This window comes from Neomonachus schauinslandi, chromosome 11 (genome assembly GCF_002201575.2).
Source record: "Neomonachus schauinslandi chromosome 11, ASM220157v2, whole genome shotgun sequence".
Taxonomy (NCBI): domain Eukaryota; kingdom Metazoa; phylum Chordata; class Mammalia; order Carnivora; family Phocidae; genus Neomonachus; species Neomonachus schauinslandi.
The window spans coordinates 7,987,103-8,005,704 of record NC_058413.1 but is presented as its reverse complement, the minus strand read 5'-3'; the positions used below and the strand labels follow the sequence as shown (position 1 = coordinate 8,005,704).

The 18,602-nt window shown below is 58.3% G+C and overlaps 3 protein-coding genes across 8 annotated transcripts in view; 2 read left to right on the top strand and 1 right to left on the bottom strand.

Moving 5' to 3' along the window:
- Positions 1–1,242: 1,242 nt before the first annotated feature.
- On the bottom strand, positions 1,243–11,796 carry BAD (BCL2 associated agonist of cell death). 3 transcript variants are annotated; one of them, XM_021684989.1, is made up of 5 exons: positions 11,698–11,796; positions 11,222–11,416; positions 2,305–2,498; positions 1,756–1,764; positions 1,255–1,654 (listed from the first exon to the last, which is right to left on the bottom strand). In XM_021684989.1, exons 2-5 carry the CDS (start codon positions 11,406–11,408, stop codon positions 1,427–1,429), a joined length of 618 nt encoding a protein of 205 aa, XP_021540664.1. In that variant the 5' UTR covers positions 11,409–11,416; positions 11,698–11,796; the 3' UTR covers positions 1,255–1,426. The 3 variants fall into 3 exon arrangements, 2 of the variants coding, with proteins under 2 accessions (XP_021540665.1, XP_021540664.1); XM_021684990.1 differs by having other exon boundaries at positions 1,243–1,764; XR_006540936.1 differs by lacking the exon at positions 1,255–1,654 and having other exon boundaries at positions 1,704–1,764; positions 2,065–2,498.
- A 393-nt stretch (positions 11,797–12,189) lies between these two features.
- CATSPERZ (catsper channel auxiliary subunit zeta) overlaps positions 12,190–18,602 on the top strand; it is a 17,479-nt gene continuing 11,066 nt past the window's right edge. Inside the window, exons 1-2 of the mRNA XM_021685255.1 lie at positions 12,190–12,195; positions 12,448–12,486. Coding sequence (XP_021540930.1) covers positions 12,190–12,195; positions 12,448–12,486 — 45 coding nt within the window. The remainder of the gene's footprint in view (positions 12,196–12,447; positions 12,487–18,602) is intronic.
- On the top strand, positions 13,100–16,786 carry GPR137 (G protein-coupled receptor 137). 4 transcript variants are annotated; one of them, XM_044919196.1, is made up of 8 exons: positions 13,100–13,968; positions 14,051–14,100; positions 15,016–15,241; positions 15,361–15,510; positions 15,643–15,771; positions 15,886–16,004; positions 16,321–16,382; positions 16,440–16,786. In XM_044919196.1, the coding sequence occupies exons 1-8, from the start codon at positions 13,612–13,614 to the stop codon at positions 16,478–16,480; spliced, it is 1,134 nt and encodes a 377-aa protein (XP_044775131.1). In that variant the 5' UTR covers positions 13,100–13,611; the 3' UTR covers positions 16,481–16,786. The 4 variants fall into 4 exon arrangements, with proteins under 4 accessions (XP_044775131.1, XP_021540663.1, XP_021540662.1 ...); XM_021684988.1 differs by having other exon boundaries at positions 16,321–16,786; XM_021684987.1 differs by lacking the exon at positions 15,016–15,241 and having other exon boundaries at positions 15,357–15,510; positions 16,321–16,786.

The window sequence follows — 18,602 nt, the reverse complement described above, 5'->3', positions numbered from 1 at the left end:
CCAGAGGAAGGCAGCCTCTTATCGGGGCTTATCTCCTTGCCAATTGAGTGTTTTCATTCTTTGTTTTTGCTGCAGCCTCAGGCAAACAGATAGGGTGGGGAGGCGATAGAGCAAGGGCTTCCAGAGCTGGCGCTTCCCAGGGCTGGGGGCCTCTCCCCTTTGCCCGGCTCCCTCAGGGTTAATACCATTGTCCAAACCCTCTCTGCGTCTGTGGTCAGGCCTGGTCCTGTTCCCTAGAGTAGGCCTGGCCTACTGTATTCCGTGGCCAGGCCCCTCAGCCACCAAGGCCTATCTTCCTGATTTGGCTTGTCTCTACCTACAGAAACACTCCATGTCAGTCCCTGGGTCCTCAAAGGCCCAGCTAAACTCCAAACACCCCGGTATGACATTCCAGCCCCCTCAGAATCCTGGCCTCTGCTGCCCGCCACCCCCATCCTTCCATGGGTCCACTCTTTTCTCTACAGGGAATGACCACTCCCTCCTCCATCTCTCTTCAAGGCCCAGCGCTAACTCACCTCCTCCCTGAAGCCCTCCCGGACTTCCCCTTGCCGGAGGGAGCCGCCCTCACCCCGGTTCTGAGTCCCTGTTATAAGCACTTAGCTGGCGGTAACTCCACTCTAAGAGGCTGGTTCTCCCCCGGCCGCCAGGAAGCTTCTGAGGGCAGAGCTGTGGCGTAATTCATCTCTGTATACCCGGTACGAAGCGCTGGCTGGTCTATAGGGGGCGCCAATAAATCTTTCTGGAATTGAGCTCCGAGCTCTGCTCCCAGGTCCTGGTGAAGATTCTCAGTTCCCTAGTGACCAGTACAGTCACAGCCCTGGGCCCAGCCTTCCGTCGCCCCCTCCCCTGCTCCGCGCGTCCTGCCAGTTCCCTGGACAGAGCTGGCTCCAGGCCGGCCACACAGTAGCTATTTGAAAGGACTGACCCAAATAGGAACAAATGACCCTCCCTGGGGAACGGCGGCACGGTTTGCAGAGTGCGGAATTCCGGCGGCCGGCCGGCCTGCAGTTCCCAATTAGCATATTAGAGATAAGGACCTGGAGGTGCCCGAGGCCCGGCTGCGCTCCGCTTTCCGGAGGCCAAGCAGCCCTGGCTCTGGTCGCCGCCTGGACCCCTTCCTGGTCCCGCTTCCAGGTTAAGTCACTCAGAAAGAGCCGTGTAAAGCGAGGGCATCTTTTGAAACTGTCAGTGCTAGCTAGCGCTTCCCCGGCCTGCGAAGCCCCAAGCGACGGAGCGAGGAGACTCGGAGGCACAAACGCGGGCTTTATTAGCACATGTCGTTGCGAGCGATGGCCCGCAGCGATACCGCGGAGAAAAGGGCTCTGGTGAAGTTAGGGCTTTTCCGGCTTGCAACTTGGTGCAGACGCTAGGTGTAGCCCAGCGCCGGGGGCGGGGTCACGGGGCCACTTCCGGCGGCTAAGGGCGGCTAAACTTCAAAACTTCCGACGGGGCCAAACCCCTCCGTACTCCTCGTACACACCGGAAGGGAATTCGGCCTTTGGGTCAGATCGCCTCCTTCGAAAAGGAAAGAACTGATCCTCTTTCTTGCATAAAGCCTGCGGAAAAGACTTCCGCCCACACCCAAGATGGCCGCCGGCGGCGCCGGGAAGGGGGGAGAGTTTCGGGCTGTGGGACTGGTCATTGGGAGGGGGCGGAGGCTCCTCGCCCCAAGTTCCGATCCCACCAGGACTGGATGACGCGCGTCCAGCTGGGGCTTTGTCGCATCTGCGTCGCTGTGCCCGCGCTCTTCGGGCGAGGAAGTCCCTTCGGGGTGGGAGGAGGAAAGGGTTAAATGAGTTAGCTTGTCCTGGCAGCCCGAGTCGGAGCCCTCCACCTCCGGAATCCCACCGCTAAGTGAGATGCCGGCGGACCTAAACACCATAGCTCCCGGCATGCCCTGTACCGAGGGGAGGAAGGTGGAAGCATCGCTTGGGCCCTTAGGAATGGGACTGGTTATAACGATCCCAGACGTACCGTGCCAGGGACGCGGGGAAAGAACGCCTAAGACCCTGTAAGCCCCAGAGACCGAGACCTAGCCGCGAAGCCGGGACGGCAATTCAAGACCTAAGTAATTCTGAAGTTGAGGCCAAAGAACCCGGGTATCGGAAAGGGGCCGACCGGGAGCACAAATACCAGCATGCCTCGCGCCCCGAGGATTTGGGGAACTCAGGCGCTTTAGCCTTCTGACGCACGGTCTGGACTACAGATACCGGCAGGCCCTGGGACGCAGGAAGGGTCAGGCCAGAGGGAGAGGAAGGGGTCCCGGAACTACAGATCCCGACACGCTTTGGGACCGGCGCTCACCTTGAAGGAGCCCTGGAACTCGTCGCTCATCCTCCGGAGCTCGCGGCCATAGCGCAGTGCAGCACAGAGGTTGGGGGGCGCTGAGCTCGAGCGCCCCCGGAAAGGGCTGAGCTCTTCCTCCTCCACCCCTTCATCCTCCTCGGTCCCCGCAGGGTACGAGCTGTGGCGACTCCGGGTCTCCACAGCCCCAGCGCCTGCACAGGGGACGGGGGCGACATGAGTCTCCACTCCTCTGCGCCCCCAGCCTTGCCAAAGCCCTCGGCACCAGCTCCTCGCCCGCTGATGTCTGTGTGCACAGTACCCCGGAAGCCCAGTTCAGTTCCTTCATATGTAAAGCGAGGGAAGCTCCTGGGGCTTTTGTGAAGATTCGAATTAACTTCTCATTAATCCCACAAATCTTAATTGAGCCCCAATAATGGGCCAGGCCCTTAATGTGCTGAATGACCTCTGCCTCTGAGCCTGCCATAAAACAAGGACGTAAGTAGTATAGTTATCAGCTCAAGACCATGGGGCCTCAGGGCACTCCTTGGAGGAAATCAATCACCTGGATGAGATTTCCTGCCCTAGGCAGGGCTGAACTCCAGCTTTGCTAGTGATCTGCTGGCGCCCATTTGTTTCACTGTTGTGGCCTAGGGAGACCTTGGGCCCCTGGAGAGCAAGGACCTGTCAGCAGCATGTCTGGACCTCCCAAAGCACCTGCTTTGGAGAGAGTCGGGAGGGTCTGTTGACTTTTGAAGGTAATGATTAGGGAGCGCTATGTGCCAGCCCTGGGAATTCCCTCATTATGCTCCTAATCTCCTAAGAAGTGAGTCATAACACTGCCTCCATTTTACAGACAAGAAGACAGAGGCTTAGAGGGTGGAGACTTGCCGATGGTCACACAGTATGAAGCTCTCAGGTTGGAAGTCTCTTGAGGTTTCTTGGACTCCAGAGTCCAGTGATCAACCACTGAGCTACACCTCTTCCCTTACCAGACCACCCTTCAACTCTGAGCCAGTGTGCTCACCTCTGTGTGGGGACAGATCTATCCCCTACTACCAGTGGCCGTGGAAAGGTCACATAAAACAGTGTGAAAGTGCTCTGAAAGCTGAAAGTAAATGACAGGTTGTCATTCACGGTCACCTCTCCTGTGTTCTGAGTCTGTCTGACCTGTGTACCTTGTGCCATCCCTCCACTCCTGCCAACCCCACCCCCAAAATCTAGACCAACAAAGACCTAGAACCAGTCCCAGGAGAAAAACCCAGAGCTACCTAGTAGCGTGAAAGCCAGTATGAAAACAAGAGCAGGGGAAGGTGCTCAGGGGCCCTGACAAGGCCCATCTGTCAGGGAAGGCATTTTGGAGGAAGTAAGATTTAGGCTCTGAAGCCAGGGGATAAAAGTGTCTCATCCTCTCCCAAAGGACCTTATGCAAAGCCCTGCGGGTCACTTTCGGGGGCTGCAGGGCCTCCAAGGGGCCCAGCTCCAGAGATGTGGCTAAGAAAGCTCAGGAGGGAAGAGGGTGCTGGATCCAGAAAGGCTTAGGCTAAGAGGGTGGTCAGAGCTCCTGGTTGTTCTGAGCTTCACCAAAGTCCAGGCCTGAGGCTAAGCAGGAACACCATCAAGCCTCTGAGGAGTGAGGTGGAAGTGGGAACAGGCAGCTAAATCAGAAATAAGGATGGAAAAGACAGGAATAGAAAGACGCTTGATAAGGACAGGCCCACCTACAGAGCACTTTCCAGTTCTGTGGAGCGTGGGGTGTGTGGGCAGAGGCAGGAGCCACACCTCAACCAGATTCCTGCATTGTGATCTTGGGCCCCCCCCCCTTTTTTTTTTTAAGATTCTATTTATTTATTAGAGAGAGAGAGGAAGAGTGCATGCTCCTGGACGGAGGGGTGGGGCAGAAGGAGAGGGAGAAGCTGACTCCCCGCTGAGTACGGAGCCCAAGGAGATGCAGGGCTCAATCCCAGGACCCTGGGATCACAACCTGAGCCAAAGGCAGACGCCCAACCAACTGAGCCATCCAGATGCCCCACCTTGGGCCCTTTTCTAACTTGTTGGGGCCTCAGTATCTTCCTCTATGAAGATACCCCTACTAGGGCAGGGGTACCTAGGTGGCTTGGTTGTTTGGGTGTCTGCCTTCAGCTCGGGTCATGATCCCAGGGTCCTGGGATCTCAGGTCATGATCCCGGGGTCTTGGGATCGAGCCCCTCATTGGGCTCCCTGCTCTAAGGGGAGCTTGCTTCTCCCTCTCCCCCCGCTCATGCTCTTTCTCTCTCAAATAAATAAAATCTTAAAAAATAAAAAATAAAAGAAATGGGGGCAGTCCCCATCTCCCAGGACCACCCCGACAACAGATGAGACAAGGAGAGCACCAGATTCTGCCCCCTTTACATCCTGAAGCCTCCCAGCTTCCCAGTGAGGTGGCCGGTAAGTTCCCCCTATATTACAGATGAAGAAGTGGAGGCACTTAGAGGTTAGGAACTTGCCAGAGGTCCTGCAGTGGGCACACCCTCCTGGCCACTTAAGGGCTCAAGGAACATCAGCTATTCTCCGTTACTAGCTTTTAAGAATGCACACAACCACCACACCTGACAGACGCTAGTCCCAAGAGTTGGAAAGTGAGTGACTTGCTCACGCTGCCCCCTCGCCCAAAAATCAGAACAAGCAGAAGAGCACTTGCCGTGTCAGGTTGGAAGCGCTTCACCTGAATTGATTCATTAGGTCCCCACCGCACCCTATGAGGAAGGTTCCTCACTGTCCCTATTTTACAGAGGAGAAAAAACTAAGGCACAGAGAGGGTAAGTCATTTCCCCAATGTCACACAGCTAGTAGGTGGTGGAGCTGGGATCCAAACCCAACCAGTCTGACTCCAGGGCCTGTGTGCTTAATGCTCGTGCTCCAGGTTCCCAACATCAGCCCACGAGCCACCTTGGGGGTGCCGCTTGGGGAAGGCACCTCTGGGCCTTCTGTGAGTGCCAGCCCTACCAGGAGCCTATCCTCAGGGGCAGGCTATTTTCACCAAAGCCATGGATTTAGCGATGCCAAGCCAGCCACCATCAGAATGACGAGCATTTGCATAAACTGAGCTTTTTAAAAGTGTCCTTCTCTTTACTGGGAAAAAACCTGAGGAATTTTCTGTGAACTCCCTGGGGTAGTGGACATGCTCACTCTGAACGCTCCCATCCTCAAATCAGCTCTCGCCCCTACGCGTCCCTGGGCAGGGCAGGGGTGGCCTCTCCCAACTCTGGGGAAGTTAATGGGAGGGAGAGGGCGTGGCTCCTGCCTGGGTGTGAGCCTGGGTGTGTGCTCAGGCTTGCCCACTCCCACCATCCTCTCAGCCCGCCTGGGGCTGGGGGTAGGGGGGGAGCGGGAGGGGCCTCTGGCTGGAGGTGCCCCAAGGCCCAGCAAAGCTTTAAGTTCTTTACCGTGGGGCTTCTGGGTAAGCGGTAGGGGCAGACACATCCAAGTTCACGCTTCTGAGAGCATCCTTACACACTTAAAACGGTGGTAATCCAGGCACCTTGAGTCATGAAGCTTTGCCATCAGGCAGCACTGGGTTTGAATCCTGATCTCCTGCATGCAGGTGCTCACATACTGCTTGCCCCCCGCAATGTGGCACCCCAAACTGAGCAGGCACGTGAGGCCCATCAGCTTCCGGTACCTGCAGGAAGCCCAGACTCCCTGTCTACCCTAAAGCCATTTGGGGTACAGAAATCCCTTACTGGCCTGCAAAGAACATATCCCATCTTGCTGCTAAATCAGAAAACTCTAAAGCAGAGGCCAGCAAATGTTTTCGGTAAAGGGCCAGAGAGTAAATGTTTGGGCACTGCAGGCCATGCAGTCTGTTACAACTACTCAGTTTTGTGGTCACTGCTTGAAAGAACCCATAAACAATATATAATTGTGTTGCTGTATTCCACTAAAATTTTAAAAATGTCAAAACTATTCTTAGCTCATGGGCTGACAAAAATATAGGGATTTAGTGGTTTACCAACCCCTGCTTTAAACCCAACTGTGTCTGTCCTCTGCCTAAAACCTTCAATGGCTCCCCATTGCCAAGGAGGTAAAGTCCAAACTCCTTAGCGTGGCTTTCAAGGCCTTTACATTCTGGTTCTAACTTATACTTTACTTGTCCATTTTCAGGAGGGCATGGGGGTTATTCATGTCTACCTCCACCAAATGAACAGCAGTGTTCAGCTCTGCTCAGAGCCTGGGCCAACTCACAGTAACAATAACAGCAACAACTGCAGTAAGAGTAAGAACAGCAGGGGCGCCTGGGTGGCTCAGTCGTTAAGCGTCTGCCTTCGGCTCAGGTCGTGATCCCAGGGTCCTGGGATCGAGCCCCGTGTCGGGCTCCCTGCTCAGTGGGAAGCCTGCTTCTCCCTCTCCCACTCCCCCTGCTTGTGTTCCCTCTCTCGCTGTCTCTGTCAAATAAATAAATAAAATCTTAAAAAAAAAAAAAAAAGAGTAAGAACAGCAAACGTTCCTCTGGGCCAGGCACTGTTTCTAAGCACTTTTCCTATATTAACTGATCAGATCCTCCCTACAAGAAGGGAGGACGAGTTCTATTCTCATTTCACAGATAAGAAAACTGAGGCCGGCAGAGTTAAACTAGCCTGCTCAAGTTCAACCTGCTAATAGAGGGTGGAGCTGCGTTTGAACCCTGTGGTCTGGCCCACTGGGTGGTCCCCCTTCCCTCTCCACCATCCACACACACTCCCACAGCTCACCGCGCACCTACCTGTCCCGGGCACTGGGCTATGCGCTGGGGCCGTCACAGCACAAAAGGTGGCCCAGTCTCTGCCCTGGGGACACAGACAGTCCAGTCCCACAGGGCCCAGGGGGCAGGGACTATGAAGAGTGACGGGACTCTGCCCACCTGGAGGGGGCAGGGCTCTGTGGCTCTGGCAGGCCATCAGCACTTGCCGATCTTTTATGGGAAAATCACTTGCTTTTTAGGTATTGAAAACTAAGTCAAGGGGCACCTGGGTGGCTCAGTCAGTTAAGCGTCTGCCTTCAGCTCAGGTCATGATCCCGGGGTCCTGGGATCCAGCCCCGTGTTGGGCTCTCTGCTCAGCGGGGAGTCTGCTTCTCCCTCTCCCTCTGCCTGCCACTCTCTCTCTCTCCGTCAAATAAATAAATAAAATCTTAAAAAAAAAAAAGAAAGAAAAGAAAACTGGGGCGCCTGGGTGGCTCAGTCGGTTGGGCGTCTGCCTTCGGCTCAGGTCATGATGCTGGAGTCCTGGGATCAAGTCCCGCATCAGGCTCCCTGCTAAGCGGGAAGCCTGCTTCTCCCTCCCCCGCTCCTCCTGCTTGTGTTCCTTCTCTTGCTCTCTCTCTCTGTCAAATAAATAAATAAAATCTTTAAAAAAAAGAAAACTAAGTCAAGGGGGGGTGGAGGGATGGGGTCAATGGGTGATGGGCATTAAGGAGGGCACGTGATGGAATGAGCACTGGGTGTTACATGCAACTGATGAATCACTGACCTCCACCTCTGAAACTACTAATACACTATATGTTAATTAATTAAATTTAAATTAAAAAAAAACTCAGTCAAAGTTTAAGAACTCCTGTCAGTCCTTACATGTGATGGCTAGTTTCACCCCTGCGGCCCTCCTCCTGGAAGGGTCTGGAGCTGGGGAAGGCGTCCCCGCCCCCAGGCCACACACCCCTCCAGCCCCATCTTTATTCATTCCCAGGACCCAAGTTGCCCTTCCACTTTCCAGCCTCTCCTTCCCTGCCCTTCCTTCTCCAGCCCTGTCTGGCTCTCAGTCCTGGTCAGAACCTTCAGTAACTCTGTCCCAAGCCTCGCAGCTCCTACCTGGCTGGCTCCCTCCCTTGGAAGCCCACTCGAGTGACGCCAGAACTCCCAGAGCAAGCTTACCCACCACACCAACCATTCCCTCCCCTCGCAGGTACCCTCAAGCACCCCTCCCCAGCTGGGCTGAGACAGGCACAGCTCTGGTTAAACTCCAACTCTCCCCGGGCCCCCAGCAGCCAGTGTGGCTGGAAAAAAGCACAGCCATGCCGCCTCCATTTCAGCTCATGGCCATGGGCACCTGGGTGGCTCAGTTGGTTAAGCATCTGCCTTCGGCTCTGGTCATGATCCCAGGGTCCTGGGATCGAGCCCCACATCGGGCTCCCTGCTGAGCAGGGAGTCTGCTTCTCCCTCTGCCTCTGCCCTTTCCACCCACTCATGCTCTCTCTCTCTCTCTCTCGCTCACTCTCAAATAAATAAATAAAATCTTTAGAAAAAAAATAGTTTATAATTAAAAAAATTTGTGGCCATAAAACCCAGTGGCACCCTTGACATTGCCCAGCCCAACTTGCGTGCTCTATGCTTGAGGATGGACGGCCACTTCAAACCTAATCCTCTCTCCTCAACCTTTTCTTGGAGAAACTGGCAGCACCCACAAGAGAAACTTGTACTACTTCCCATGAAGTATCTACCCACGACCACGCACCCATGTCCACTGCCCCGCGTTTAGCTGAGCCAGGCCTCCCCAGGCGCCAGACCCCTCTCTCCTACTCAAAGACATCTCTCTAGCTAGCCTCCCTTCTATCCTGCCTCATCTGGCAGTTTCCTGGCTCCTGGATTACTCCCATCAGGCTATTTTCTTTCCCTTTAAAAAAAAACAAAACCAAAAACAACAACAAAACAACCCTTCCTTGATCCTCCTTGGGCCTTCTCTGCTCCCCTTCCTGGAGCACAACTGCCAAGAGTGGGCTCTCCTTTCTATCTCCACCTCTCTTCCCGTTATCCGTCCCCACAGAACTGAGCTCAGCTCCCCCCCGCCCACCTCCTCACCAAAACTGCAAGGGCCCCCTGTTGGCAACTCCAGCGCTCCACTCCCAGCCCTCCTCTAGCCAGAAGCATCCCCTTGCTGCGTGGGCCCTGCCTGCTCCCGGTTTCCCTCCCATACTGCTGCTAATTCCTTCCAGGTCCCCACTTCGGGCTCCTTCTCTGCTGCTGCCCTCTGAAGGCCAAAGCCCCAGGCTCAGCCCAGGCCCCTGCCTGTCTACACTGGCTCCCCGGGCCTCAGAGAACACGACCTCAGTGATTGACAACTCCCACCTCCCACGTGTATAAATCCCGCCTGGACCTATCCCTACTGGAAACATCCACCTGGCTGCCCAAAAGGCCCCTCTACCCTCACCGGGCCCAAACCAGGCTCCTGATTTGGCCGCAGTTCCATCAGAGTTAAGAGCAGCTCCGTCCTTCCAAGTGCCCAGGCCAGATTCCTTGCTGCCACCCCTGACTCCTCTCTTCCCCGCACACCCCACACCCAGTTTGTTGGCAAATTCTGCCAGTTCTACCTTCAAAATAAACCCAGAGCCCAGCTATGTACCATCTCCTCTGCCACCACCGGGCCCAAGCCATCATATCCTCCCTCACTGGGACTCTCGCAGCAGCCTCCTCCGCACGCCACCCCCGCTCCCCGGGCTGCTTTTGCCCACTGCAGGCTAGTCTCAACACGGAGCCCCTGGTGGTATTCTTGATCCCAAATCAGACCGTCCTGCCTCTGCTCAAAGCCCTCCCGTGTGTTTTCACTCAAAGTGAAAGCCAACGTCCTGACACAGGCCTTCCAGGCCCTGCCCAGATGCCCCTCCCCCCCATTAATCCCTCGCTGCGTCTCTACCTCTCCTCCCTTCAGGGGCCCAGACTGTGTCCTGCCCTCAGGGCCTTTGCATTTGCCCTTCCCTCGGCCACAATCTGTTTTTCCAGCCAGCATCAGTTTTTCTGCAGATAGGGGTAGGGCTCACCTCTGACCACTTCCAACCTTGGCTCAAATGTTGCTTCTAACCAAGGCTGACCCTGATCACCTCAGTTAGGGTCACTCCCCCAGCCCCCCCCCCCCCCCCGCCCCACTCTGGATTCCAAAGAGAAAGTAAAGAATGTTTCTGGCGCTGCCATTATGCATCATACCATTTGTTTGTTTGTTTGTTTGTTGACAGCCTGTCTCTTTCCACTCAACTAGAATGGAGGCACCACAAAGGGCAAGGGCAAGCACTTTTATCTCTTTTGTTCACTGATGTACCCCTGGCGGCTGGGGCCACACGTGGCACAAATTAAGCGCTTGATAGGGAGGATGAAGAGGAACAGCGAGGTGGGGGTGAAAAGCTGTGAGCAGCAAGCGCAAAGATCCGGACGGTAAAGGAGTTAAAGAAAGCCTGTGGAGTTCAGTCTGACAAAGTGTGTGTGTGCGGGCTGGGAAGCAGGACTTCGTAAGCCTTCTCGTTCCTGAACGTGGGGACGGGGTCATTTTGGCTTCGTGACGTTAGGGATAGGAGTTCTGTTTACAGAAGATCGCTGTGGTTGTTCCAGGTGCCGACACCTGGGGTGGGCACTGGGAGGTGGGCACTGGGGAGAAATGGCCGCTGTTCTCCAGTGCCCATCCTTCCATCTCAGCACTGGGTCCCCTCGCTGAGTGTGGACAGACCCCTTGGGGTCACTTGCCCCTGGCAACTGGCAAGGATGACCCCAGTGTGGGTGTGTGCCACAGGGCAGGAAAGCACACACCTGGGGGCTAAGGTCCAGTGCAAAGCCTGGGGTGGGGCACCTTGGAGTCTTCCCGGGCCGCTTCCTACCAAAGGCAATGCCAAAGTGGGACCTTAGGCAAGTCACTTCCCTCATATGGCTCACGGGCTCTCTCTAGGTGATTTCTGTCCTGGTCCTACGCTAACAGCTACATTCTTTGAGCATTTACTATGCCCTGGCACTATAATTAAGTGCTTCTTATATATTTCTGCTAATCATCCCAACAGCCCTACAATGGTGGTGATTAATTGCTCTGTTTTACAAAAGAGGAAACTGAGGTGCAGAGAGGTTAGGCACTTACTTGAAGCCAGCCAGTGAGTGGGGATGCAGCTGGGATGGGGGGAGTTACTGGGCTGGGGGCAAGGTGGATAGGCAGGTGGTTGGGGGGTGGGTACCTACCTCCATGGTGGTTGCTGCTGGCCGGCTGCCCCTGCTGGTGACCAGCTTCCCCTAGGAGGCCTGGGGCCGTCTGCCGGTGCTTACCAGGGCCTGGGGGCCGGTCCCCTGTGGGGCTGGGGCCCAGGCCCCTAAGTGCAGGGCTGGAGTCTTCCTGCTCACTGGGCTCAAACTCTGGGATCTGGAACATGCTCTGGGCTGTGGGGGCAACATGGTAGGTAGTTAGGGCACAGCTGGGGCAAATGGTGGCCAGTGAAGGGGGGCAGCAGATGCCTCTAGCTCCCTCTCCCACCTTAGAACCCCAAGTTCACCCTGCTTCCCAGGCCCGGATTTGTCCACTGACTCTAGCTGGGCAGGTCGTTCAGCCTGTCCACCCAGGACCTAAATCTCTTTTGGAGCCCTGGTGCTAGTGAAGCAGTCCCAGGCCCCTACTTAGGCCCCGGCCCACCCTGCCCTCGGTGACGGCACACGAGTCTTACCCCAAGCCCGATCTCGAGGCCCCTGACCCGGGCCTGCCGCCTCCCTCTAGTACTGAGGGAGCCCGGCCCTAGTTGCCCGGGCAACGGGAACTGTCACCGACCCGGCCCAATCAGCTCTTGAAATGTCACTAGGGCTGGCCAGGGGGCGTGACCGCTCCCGGCCCAGGCTCCGCCCCCGCCGGCGGACCCGCTCCCGGCCCGCCGCCGTCGTCCTGGGTCCCTTCCTCGCCTCCCGCCGCTCAGTTCCCGACTTCCTTGTGCCTGGGACATGTGTCCCATGCCTGGGACATGAGGGATTCTCTGGGGTCCCCACTTGGAACCTGGAGACCAGCTTCTGCTGACAAGCCCTTCAGCCCCTCTGGGCCTTAGTCTCCACTCCTGTAAAATGAAGATAATGACACCTCCCTTAGAAGCCAGTGAACTTTGTAAACCGAGTGGTGATTACTGTGGGTGAAAGCACTTTGCAAAGCTTCAGTTGAAGCTCAGCCGTCGATGCAGGTGTTGTTGCTGTTGTCACTGCTTCATCTGGATGCAAGTGTTGCTGCTGTTGTCACTGCTCCGTGTGGACTGGGTAGCCGGGTCGGGAAGTCCCGCTCCCTCTTCCCCACAGTGGAAACCTCGCTCCGCCCGCCTCGGGGGCACTACTCTCCGCGCCAGCTCAGGAGCGCTCGAGATAAGCAAGGGAGCCTCCTCCCCGGCAGGATGACTGCCCCGGCGCAGGAGAGGGGGCCCCGTTGAGGGTGGCCGTAGGACTCGCTGAGGCTTCGCGCCGAGCAGGCTGCCGGCCAGGTGAGCGGGAACCGCGGCCCGCCAGGACTGCGGGGCCCTGCGGGTTAAGCCCAGGGGGCGGGGCCCGGGGGCCATCTTGGCTGTGGGCGGAAGTTTCCTTCGGAGAGCTGGTGAGGGGAAGTTGTTGCCGCCCCCCGGGCGGGCGGCGCGATCTCAATTTGGGCATAGGGAAGAAAAGCACGGGAACTGGCGGCCTCCCAAACAAACGAGGGCAGGTGGCTCCGGGCACGGCCCACCCGGGCGCCCGCCGGAGCTGTTCCGCCCCAGCGTCTCGGCCTCCCGCTGCCTCTAGTAACCCCTAGCACCCGCCGGCGGCGCACCCCGCGCCAATTCTCGAACGGCTCCGCGCCGGAGACGGTGCGGCACGGGGCTGCGGAGCTGGTGGGGCCAGACCCTGCGCATTTAGCGTAGCGAACGGCGCCCGCGCAGGCGCAGGCGCAGGAGGGGGCGGAGCAGCGGGAGCCGGGGAGCTGGGGAGCCGGAGCCCCGGGTCCCAGCGACCAGAGCCGGCTCCCCCAGCGGCGTCCTGAGGACCCGGCGTCGGCCTCCTCCCGCACCCCCCGAGGCTGGAGAGTGGATGCAGTGGGGGGTGGGGTGGGGGCAGCGTCCGAATTCCGAGGACAGAAGGCAGAGGCCATCCCCAATCCGGATTGTTGGAGGGGAGAGAGACCCCCAGTTTGGGGAGGGGGAGAGCTGGGCGTTGAGCGTCCCCGGCAGCGGCCGCTGCCTTCAGCGGATGGGTATCTGCCGGCTCTCCCCCTCCAGCCGGGACGACTCGAACGAGCAAGGCCAGGGACCCCTGTCCTTCATCCTCAGCACCCCCTCGCCCTGGCTCTGGGGCTGGCCCAGGGAGGAGACCCTGCCCACTTCCCGCCTCTGCCCTCCACAGGGTCTGTCCTGCCACGCCCCAGAGTGAGGGGCCCAGGCCCCAGGCTGCCTGTGTCCCACTGCAAGGGCAGGGTCCCTCTGTTGAGGGGGAAGGGCCTGGCCAGCTGCAGCTTCTTCCCTCCTGAGCTCCCCATCTCTGTCGCTGCACCCTGCAACTCCCACCTCTCCATATTTATTTCCCTGGCCCCCTGCCAGCCCTCCATCTCTTTCTCTGGGATTCAGGCCTCCTTTCCTGACATGGAGAGTAACCTGTCTGGCCTGGTGCCTGCTGCTGGGCTGGTCCCTGCGCTGCCTCCTGCCGTGACCCTGGGGCTGACTGCGGCCTACACCACTCTGTATGCCCTGCTCTTCTTCTCGGTATATGCCCAACTCTGGCTGGTGCTCCTCTATGGGCACAAGCGTCTCAGCTATCAGACAGTGTTCCTGGCACTCTGTCTGCTCTGGGCTGCCTTGCGCACCACCCTCTTCTCCTTCTACTTCCGAGATACCCCCCGAGCCAACCGTCTGGGACCCTTGCCCTTTTGGCTTCTCTACTGCTGCCCTGTCTGCCTGCAGTTCTTCACACTGACACTTATGAACCTCTACTTTGCCCAGGTAACCATGGTAATGGGTGGGGGTGGGCTATGGGGTGGCAATCCCAGAGGCCCAAAGGAATGATGGGCATCTCTGCTCCCAGGTTGTGTTCAAGGCCAAGGCGAAGCGCCGGCCGGAGATGAGCCGAGGCTTGTAAGTACACGGGGCATATGGGCATATCCCCCAGGCCAGGGGCAGGGAGCCGCCTGGTGTCCATTTCTTGCCAACCCTGTGCAGTGCCAAGGCGGGGACAACTTCGCAAATGTTTGTGAAAGGGCCATGAAAAGTTAGGCACGTGGTGCAGACGGCTCAGCAAAGGCACTGCACTGGTGAAGGGCAGCGTTGCTGGAAACAGCCATGCTAGTGTGAAGGGAAGGGGTTCCAGCGTCATCCACGATGGAAGAGGAGCTGGAGGGCCCAGCCCTCGGAAGCCCCAGACTGCTCTTCTGGCTGACCTTGGGTGGTGATAAGCTTGTCATTTGTATAACGTCTTACAGTTTATTAAGAGCTTTCACAAACATTTTTACAACTTACCTGTGAGGCTGTTATTATCCCCATCTGAGAGATGAAGAAACTGAGGCCCAGCAAGGTAAAGCCACATGTTCAAGGTCATAGATCTGGCAGAAGGCAGAGCTAGGGCTTACACCCAGGTCTCTTTCTTTCTTTCTTTCTTTCAAGATTTTATTTATGAGAGAGAGAGAGAGAGAGAGGGTGCACAAGTGGGGAGGAGGGGCAGAGAAAGAGGGAGAAGCAGACTCCCTGCTGAGCAGGGAGCCTGGGATCATGACTCCAGCCAAAGGCAGACGCTCAACCAACTGAGCCACCCAGGCGCCCCTGACCCCAGGTCTCTGACTCTCAGTCTTGTGTTCTTTCCACTGTATTATAGCTGCCAGTCACCGTCTGACCTCTGTGGGCCTCGGCTTCCCCATCTGTAAAACTGGAGAGCCGGGGTTCAGACTGGATTGGTCTGGATTGGTTCTGACTGACATTGGGGTCTCCTGGGGGAGTTTGGGGGGTCAGTGAGTGCCACCGATGGTTGTCTGGGGCTGACTGTGCTGTGGGCTGCAGGCTGGCTGTCCGAGGGGCCTTCGTGGGGGCCTCGCTGCTCTTTCTGCTGGTGAACGTGCTGTGCGCTGTGCTGTCCCGCCGGCGCCGGGCACAGCCCTGGGCCCTCCTGCTGGTGCGAGTCCTGGTGAGCGACTCCCTCTTTGTTATCTGCGCACTCTCTCTTGCTGCCTGCCTCTGCCTGGTCGCCCGGCGGGCGCCCTCCACCAGCATCTACCTGGAGGCCAAGGTAGGGCCACAAGCCCTGGTCCCCGGGTGTCCCTTGGAGTCTCTGGGCAGTGATCTTCCAGGTAGAGAGGGAGTTGGAGCTTCCCCTCCCTGAGGGCCCTCTATTGTCATCTGTGCCAGGGGACCAGTGTATGCCAGGCAGCTGCGATGGGTGGCGCCATGGTCCTGCTCTACGCCAGCCGGGCCTGCTACAACCTGGCGGCCCTGGCCTTGGCCCCCCGGAGCCGGCTGGATGCCTTCGATTATGACTGGTACAACGTCTCTGACCAGGTGGGCATTCAGCACCTCGGCTGCCTCCTTAGTAGCCATGGTTCTTGGCCCCCAGTTGGCCTCGACTCTGTCTGGGTTCCCCCCCCTGGCCCCGGCACAGTTGTGGATTATACAAACCCTGCCTTCCCACAGGCGGACCTGGTGAATGACCTGGGGAACAAAGGCTACCTGGTGTTTGGCCTCATCCTCTTTGTGTGGGAGCTGCTGCCCACCACCCTGCTGGTGGGCTTCTTCCGGGTGCACCGGCCCCCACAGGACCTGGTGAGGGCCAGCAGAGACGGGTGGACGCTGGGAATCCCTGGGACGGGGTCTGGCAGGGCTGTGGGAAGCCAATGGTGGGGCAGGAGAAAGCACGATGGTGGTTTCCTCCCCCAGAGCACCAGCCGCATCCTCAATGGGCAGGTCTTTGGCTCCCGTTCCTACTTCTTTGACCGGGCCGGGCACTGTGAGGACGAGGGCTGCTCCTGGGAGCACGGCCGTAGCGAGAGCACCAGGTAGGAGCCCTGGCCCTGCCTCAGGTCCTCCGGGCTCCCAGCTCGCTCCATTGAACACTGGGGATCTAGATCCTGGTCCTACCACCTTCCCCCTTGGCCCCGCCCCTGCCCTGCCCCTGTTTCCTCTCTGTACAAGGTGAGGTCCCCTCTGGTTTCCACCCCAAGATGCAGTTTGCCACAGTCTAGAGGGTTCAGGCCCTGGGGGCTGGAAAGCTGGGGCACTGGGCCTTGTGCTAAGCCTCTCTCCCTGCCCTGACTCTTGTGGATGTGGCCCTGGTCCCTGCCTTGGGACCGATCCTTGTTTCTCTGCCTGCAGCATGTCGGGCAGCCTAGGCTCTGGCAGCTGGTACGGCGCCATCGGGCGGGAGCCAGGCTGGTGCGGGGGCAGCCAGACACGGACCACTCCTCTGCTCTTCTCCCAGGTGCTGGGACCAGGTGGCCACCACCACAGTCTCTACTCCACTCCACAGACGTGATCCCCTCCCATTCTCCCCCTTGAACACCCAGACCCCAGTCCTCCCATCCTAGGCCCTTGTGCCAAGTACATTTGCCGCTTCTTGCCCAGGATCATGGGAGGCTGTGGCTGCCTCTTCCCCTGGCTGGCTCCTTGCTACTCCTGTCATAGTGAGCTTGTGCTGTCCCCTAGGATGGGGGGCATGGCCCTGGCTGCCAGATGCCTGCAGCACCTTGGCATGACCTGCCGCCTCCACTTTTGCACTGGAGCCGGCTACCTCTCCTGCACCTGCCCCTCAATAAACAGTCTCTGTGCCCCTCATCAGTTCACTGTCTGTCAGTTGTCGGCTTTGTGTTCCTTGCACCATGGCCTATACAGCTGAGGACTGACCAGACCCAGGTCCTCCAAAGGCGTGGCTGGGCTGGGCAGGGGTCACTTACCTGACCCAGGCTGATGGGCCGGGAGAGGGAGGGAGCCTGCAGCCTGAGGGGCAAGGAGGCCAGAAAAGTCTGTTTCCACCCCAGTCCCCTCCTCACTTGAAAAATGTCTACTCTCTCCTCAAAACCTGCTTCAAATGTCACCTCCTTTATGAAGCCGTTCATCTCCAGGTCAGGGAGCCATGTCCCCCCTCCGGGGTCCTGTGGCACCGTGATTATGGGTCTCTTATGCCTGTTCCCCTTGCCGGGTTGGGATTTCTGGAAACCCTGTTCCCCTGTCATTCTTCCCAACCTGGCATTCTGGGCCAGGGGTTAGTCCAGGGCCATGGAGGAGTTGGCCTGTGACTGAGGAGCCCCCACCTCCCCACCAGGTGTGGATTTGGCCAGATAGTTGGGCTGCCCCCACATAGTCTGCCTGGTGGCCCTGAGGGCCCCTTCTCTGGCTGCCCCTAAAGCTACAGTCACTGCCTGCTGCTGCCACGGCCTTGGTAGGGCTGTCATCTGTCCTGTGGCTGGGAGTCATTTATCAGAGGGTCTCTCTCCTGTCCATGTACCCGGACATCACAGCTCCTTGGAGTTCCTGGGGCCTACCACTGATCCTGCCTTGAAACTCTTCACTTGGGATGCTCCTGGGCACCAGGCCTTCAGGGCCTCCCAAGAGAGGGCATCTGAGACTGAGAATCAGCTTGAAGCTGAACAGTCACTCTTTGTTGAAAGGAAAATTGCTAACGTTTGTAGGGCACTTTATTGTGTGTGCCAGCCTCCGTTTTGAGCATTTACAAATACTGACCTCCTTAATGCTCAGAACAGCACTCCGAGGTGATAATTAATCATCCCTTTTCTGTAAGTAGGGACTGGGAGGCTGGAGAGCTTGATAACACATCTGCGCCCCCTACTGGTAGGGGGTGGTCAGCCTTAGAGCCCAGGCTTAAAGCCACCCACTGTGAGGGCCGAAGACCCCAGGCCAGAGGATTTTTGGAGAGATCAGGGTTTAAAGAAGTGGGTGGGCACACAGAGGGGAGCAGCTCCAAGACCTGCCAGAGCCCCGGCTGCGCAGGCTGTGGGGGAGTGCTGGCTCGCGTTCCATGCTGGGATGGCCACGGGGTTAAGGACCAAGGGATGGGGCGGGAGTAGGGGCAGGAGGTGCCCCGGCGTGACTTTCCAGAACTGGGTCCCAACCCTACCTCAGACAGTCTCAGCTTGTTTCAGTGGATCGCTCACCCCTTTGTCCCGCGGGGCCGCCTCCCTCAGGAGTGCTGAGCCCATGGGCCAGGCTGTCCCCAGGGGCGGGGAGTTGAGGGCCCTTCCGATCCGTAGTGGGCCTGGGAGATGCTGGGAGATTAACGTGGCGCCTGTCCGGAGAGGTGAGCCGGCAGATGTCCAGGCCAGGGCCGTGCCGCTGGCCACACTGGATGGCCGGCGGGGCAGTACCAGGACTCCAGTCTGAGACTCCAGGCCGGACCCAACGGCGACCCGTCTCGGGCTCCTCTGCCCCTCACCTGCCGAGACCGGCCGGAATTGGGGGGCTGGGCGGCCGCAGGTAAGGGGCTGCGGGGCACGGCGCCGGCGGCGAGGGCGCGGCACTGAGGGAGGCGCGGCGCTGGAGGGGTTAAGCTTGGAAGGAGGGGGGCTTCTGGCGGCGGGAGGGGGGTCCCAGCCCCGGCGGCCGCCCGCTCCGCCCCTGCCGCCGCCGCCGCCTCCGCGGCC

Excerpts from the sequence above, each read along its gene's own strand:
- BAD (XM_021684989.1), bottom strand. The coding sequence starts at position 11,408 with ATGTTCCAGATCCCAGAGTTTGAGCCCAGTGAGCAGGAAGACTCCAGC. Across the intron at positions 2,499-11,221 it reads CAGCAGCAACCACCATGGAG|GCGCTGGGGCTGTGGAGACC; the intron begins GTAGGTACCCAC and ends TCCCCTGTGCAG.
- GPR137 (XM_021684988.1), top strand. The coding sequence starts at position 13,612 with ATGGAGAGTAACCTGTCTGGCCTGGTGCCTGCTGCTGGGCTGGTCCCT. Across the intron at positions 13,969-14,050 it reads TGAACCTCTACTTTGCCCAG|GTTGTGTTCAAGGCCAAGGC; the intron begins GTAACCATGGTA and ends CTCTGCTCCCAG. Across the intron at positions 15,511-15,642 it reads GGTACAACGTCTCTGACCAG|GCGGACCTGGTGAATGACCT; the intron begins GTGGGCATTCAG and ends GCCTTCCCACAG.